Below are 3697 nucleotides of genomic sequence, written 5' to 3'. Positions count from 1 at the left end.
AAAGGAAATCAGTCCTGAATATTCATTGGAAGGATGGATGCTGAAGCTGAAGCTCCAATACTTTGGCCATCTGATGCAAAGAAATGACTCACTGGAAAAGACCCTGATGCTGGGAAAGATTCATGGCAGGAAGAGAAGAGGACGACAGAGGATGAGATGGTTGGATGACATCACCGACTTAATAGACATGAGTTTGAGCAAGCTCTGGGAGATGGTGAAGGACAGTGAAATCTGGCATGCTGCAATCCATGGGGTGGCATAGAGTTAGATGTGACTGAGTGACTGAAGAACAGCAAGAATAACAACAAGGTAACTTTATGACCAGTATATGTTAAAGATGGTAGTGTCAATCTTTGGGAAAAAAATCAATTGTAGAAGTGGCACAAAATCTTAAGTTTCTGAACCAAGGCTGACAGACAACACTAAGAACTTATAGCTGAACTCAGCAGGAATGAACTGAAAGATTACACAGAGCTAAGGAGTCACTGAAGGAAGAATCTGATCTATTTTTTTTAATAGTGGAAAGATGGGAAGCAGGGAACTATATAGGCCCTTAAGGTCTTTGAGCTACAAGACAAAGAAACAAAGAAGGTACTGGAAAAGTTGTCAGTTACTTTTGTCAATGAGAAGCTATCTACACTAGCTCACTTGAAAGAACATAACAAAAGTAAACACACTGGGGCATCTAAGAAAGCAACCACAAAGACCAAGATGCAGGGAGAATAAGAGGGGAAGAAAGCCTGTAATAAATAAGGCACGTCTATTTTTAAACAATTTCTACTGTTTTTCTTCAAAAACTAGATGTTTTATACAGTGCTTTGAAAGCCACTGCTCCCCAATCTGGCAGGCAGGGAGAAGGGCTCAAGAATCTCAAGATTATGCACTCAAATTTTACAATGTTTAATTATCTTTTCTTGAACTTTTAGTCAAATAAAAAATTATTTATGACTTCAGCAGCAATTCAGCATCTTCAGCTGTAGGACTTGTAAACCTCACTGCTCTACCTTATCTGTTGCTAGTGAAAACAAAAAATACTGGAATTTCATTTTCAATAAAGCTAGGTTCTGAGCTGATGCCCTGAAAAAGATATTTTTGCCATCAGACAAATGCAATTCAAATAGGTTCCCTAAAATGAGAGCATGAGACCAACATAAAGCCTTGCAATATTTTAAAAAGCTAAGGTGATCATGAATACTGTGTCAGTGCAGGACAACATCATCTAGCAGCATTCTCTGTGGTCTGTTACAACGCACTGTCGTCATCTTCCCTGCAGTCTCCGACCAGGAGTGAGTGCTTGTCAGGTTCACTGGTACCAACGCTGTTTAGTGATCGTTTATCAGACAGTAGTGAATTTATGGAGGCTCTGCTGTAATTAACAATTCGGTCCAGCAAACCCAGTTTAGGAGAATTTCTTGAGGTATCATCTATTCCAACATGAACACTTATTTCTGAAGGACTTTTCTGTCCCATTTGGTTTCGGGCATGTAGTTCATAATTCTCATAAGTTGGTTTCCTGTAACTGGAAAGATGCAAAAGTATACTAGTTTGAAATAATCAAATGTGAACCAGGTGCTTGTTACATTCAAAAATGAAAAGAGATTTGGATAGTATGAAATGTATAAAGGTGGCCCCTGCTACGAATTTAGCTCAAAAGGAGTTGTGTGAGGTCACATGATCAGAATCCTACTTCTCAGAGCCAGTGCACTAGATTTTACACCCCGCAGTGCTTGTGGTTGCTCTGTATAGACTACACAAGGTGATAATTACATAAAATTAATATTTATTATTAAAAACAGTTTGGGCTTATCATTAATCAATACAAGAATAAAACCTAGCAAGACTGACTGTGGGTGATAAAAGGAATACAAAAGAGAAGCGTGAGCAAGCCATTATACTTACAGTTTAAGGAAGAGTGAAGAAAGTACTACTGAAACAGATGAAGCAGCCATTGCAGCAGATCCCATCCAGGGTTGCAAAACCAAACCAATGGGCATAAAAACTCCTAGAAAATAAGTTTGGATTAATTAGAGCAGACAGTACTAAACACATTACCAATGTGTTCCTAATACATATATACAAATCATTTCCTTCCTCAATATTTAATCAGCAATTTATCCTCCTGTTGGTACAGATTTATGTCGTTGCCGATTTTTCACTAACAGAGTGTTGCTGTGAACATTCTTGTACATGTCCCCCTGTTTGAGAACTTCCCTAGGGTACATACCTAGAGGTGAAACAGCTGGATTATAACATGGGCACACCTTCAACTTTAGGTAGATGCTTCTCAGTTGTTCTCCAAAGTGGCTATACCAGATCACAAACCCCCCAGTAGTGTATTAGAGTTCATATTCTACAAACTTATCTACACTTGGTTTTGACAGACATTTTAAAATTTGTTCAAATGATAGAGATGAGATAGACTTACTGCACTTGTAGTTTTTTTATGTGCTAATCTGTATTTTTGTACTTTTTCTACAGTGACCATATATTACTTGTATAATTTTTCAAAAATAATTTGCTCCATGAATTAATCTCCCTGGACTTTGATTGTTCTACTGTGTCTTCTCTGTATCTGTGTTTCCCTGTTGATAACCAGCTTTGTAATTGTTCTCATGTTCTTCATGTTCATCTTTGGCTCTCTAACCAGAGAGAACAAAATGTGATAACTATTTTTCTTTCTTTTTAAAAAAAAATATTTAATTTTTATTTATTTTTGGCTGTGCTGGGTCTTCATTGCTGTACATGGGCTTTCTCTAGTTGCAACAAGCAGGGGCTACTCTTCACTGCAGTGTGCAGGCTTCTCACTGTGATGGCTTCAGCAGTCGAGAAGCGTGGGCTCCAGTAGTTATGGCTCATGGGCTTAGTTGCTCCACAGCATCTGGGATCTTCCCAGACCAGGGAAGATTCAACCCGTGTCTCCTGAATTGGCAGGAGGATTCTTAATCACTGGACCACCAGGGAAGTCTGATAACTATTTTTCTCATGTTATTGTTAACACCTACCAAGCCCCTAGGTAACAGGGATGATCAGATGCTTATTAAATAACTCTAACCTGCTTTTTGGAGGTTCATATTCTTTTTTTTGGGGGGGTCATATTCTTTTGTTCAATCTCTCTCTCTCTCACACACATACACACACCCCTGGCTCCCCAACCTAAAAAACTGTTGGTATCTTAAAACATTACGAACATTCTCTATGTGTTATAATTACAACAATGAAACAAGATAAAAACTGATACAGAGTAAAAAAGATCAGAAAGATATGTACAAACTAAAATACCAACAATAGTTGTATTTGGGTAGTGAGATTAAAGGTAAATTTATTCTCTTCAGCAAAAAAAATAAATGACCAAGTAAATAAGTACATATGGAGAAAGAGATGAAGCAATGTGGCAAGATATATTAACTGTGAATTTAGGCGAAGGGTACACAGATTTTATTATATCATTTTTTCCCTTATTTTTGTAGGTTTGAAAATTTCAAAATACAAAGTTGGAGGGGAAAAAAAGGTAAAATAAAATAAACCTGTCTGAATGATAATACATTTTAAGGCATAATGAAAATGCTGAAAACTTAAATTACTGATTTTCCCTGATAGCTCAGTTGGTAAAGAATCTGCCTGCAATGCAGGAGACCCTGGTTTAATTCCTTGGTGGGGAAGATCCACTGGAGAAGGGATAGGCTACCCACTTCAGTAT

At 37.6% G+C, this 3697-nt stretch overlaps 1 protein-coding gene across 1 annotated transcript; it reads right to left on the bottom strand.

Moving 5' to 3' along the window:
* Window positions 1–220: 220 nt before the first annotated feature.
* Window positions 221–2665, bottom strand: LOC104999897 (copper-transporting ATPase 1-like). The gene is made up of 2 exons (XM_010855527.1): window positions 1900–2665; window positions 221–1519 (listed from the first exon to the last, which is right to left on the bottom strand). The coding sequence occupies exons 1-2, from the start codon at window positions 1992–1994 to the stop codon at window positions 1243–1245; spliced, it is 372 nt and encodes a 123-aa protein (XP_010853829.1). The 5' UTR covers window positions 1995–2665; the 3' UTR covers window positions 221–1242.
* Between the last annotated feature and the right edge of the window lie 1032 nt (window positions 2666–3697).

This window comes from Bison bison, unplaced genomic scaffold (assembly GCF_000754665.1).
Source record: "Bison bison bison isolate TAMUID 2011002044 unplaced genomic scaffold, Bison_UMD1.0 scf7180017853896, whole genome shotgun sequence".
NCBI lineage: Eukaryota > Metazoa > Chordata > Mammalia > Artiodactyla > Bovidae > Bison > Bison bison.
This window is presented reverse-complemented; position numbering and strand designations above follow the sequence as displayed.

Bases quoted from the DNA above. Each gene is read 5' to 3' on its own strand.
- LOC104999897 (XM_010855527.1), bottom strand. From the start codon at position 1,994: ATGCCCATTGGTTTGGTTTTGCAACCCTGGATGGGATCTGCTGCAATG. The intron at 1,520-1,899 runs GTAAGTATAATG...GCATCTTTCCAG, and splicing joins TCTTCACTCTTCCTTAAACT to TTACAGGAAACCAACTTATG.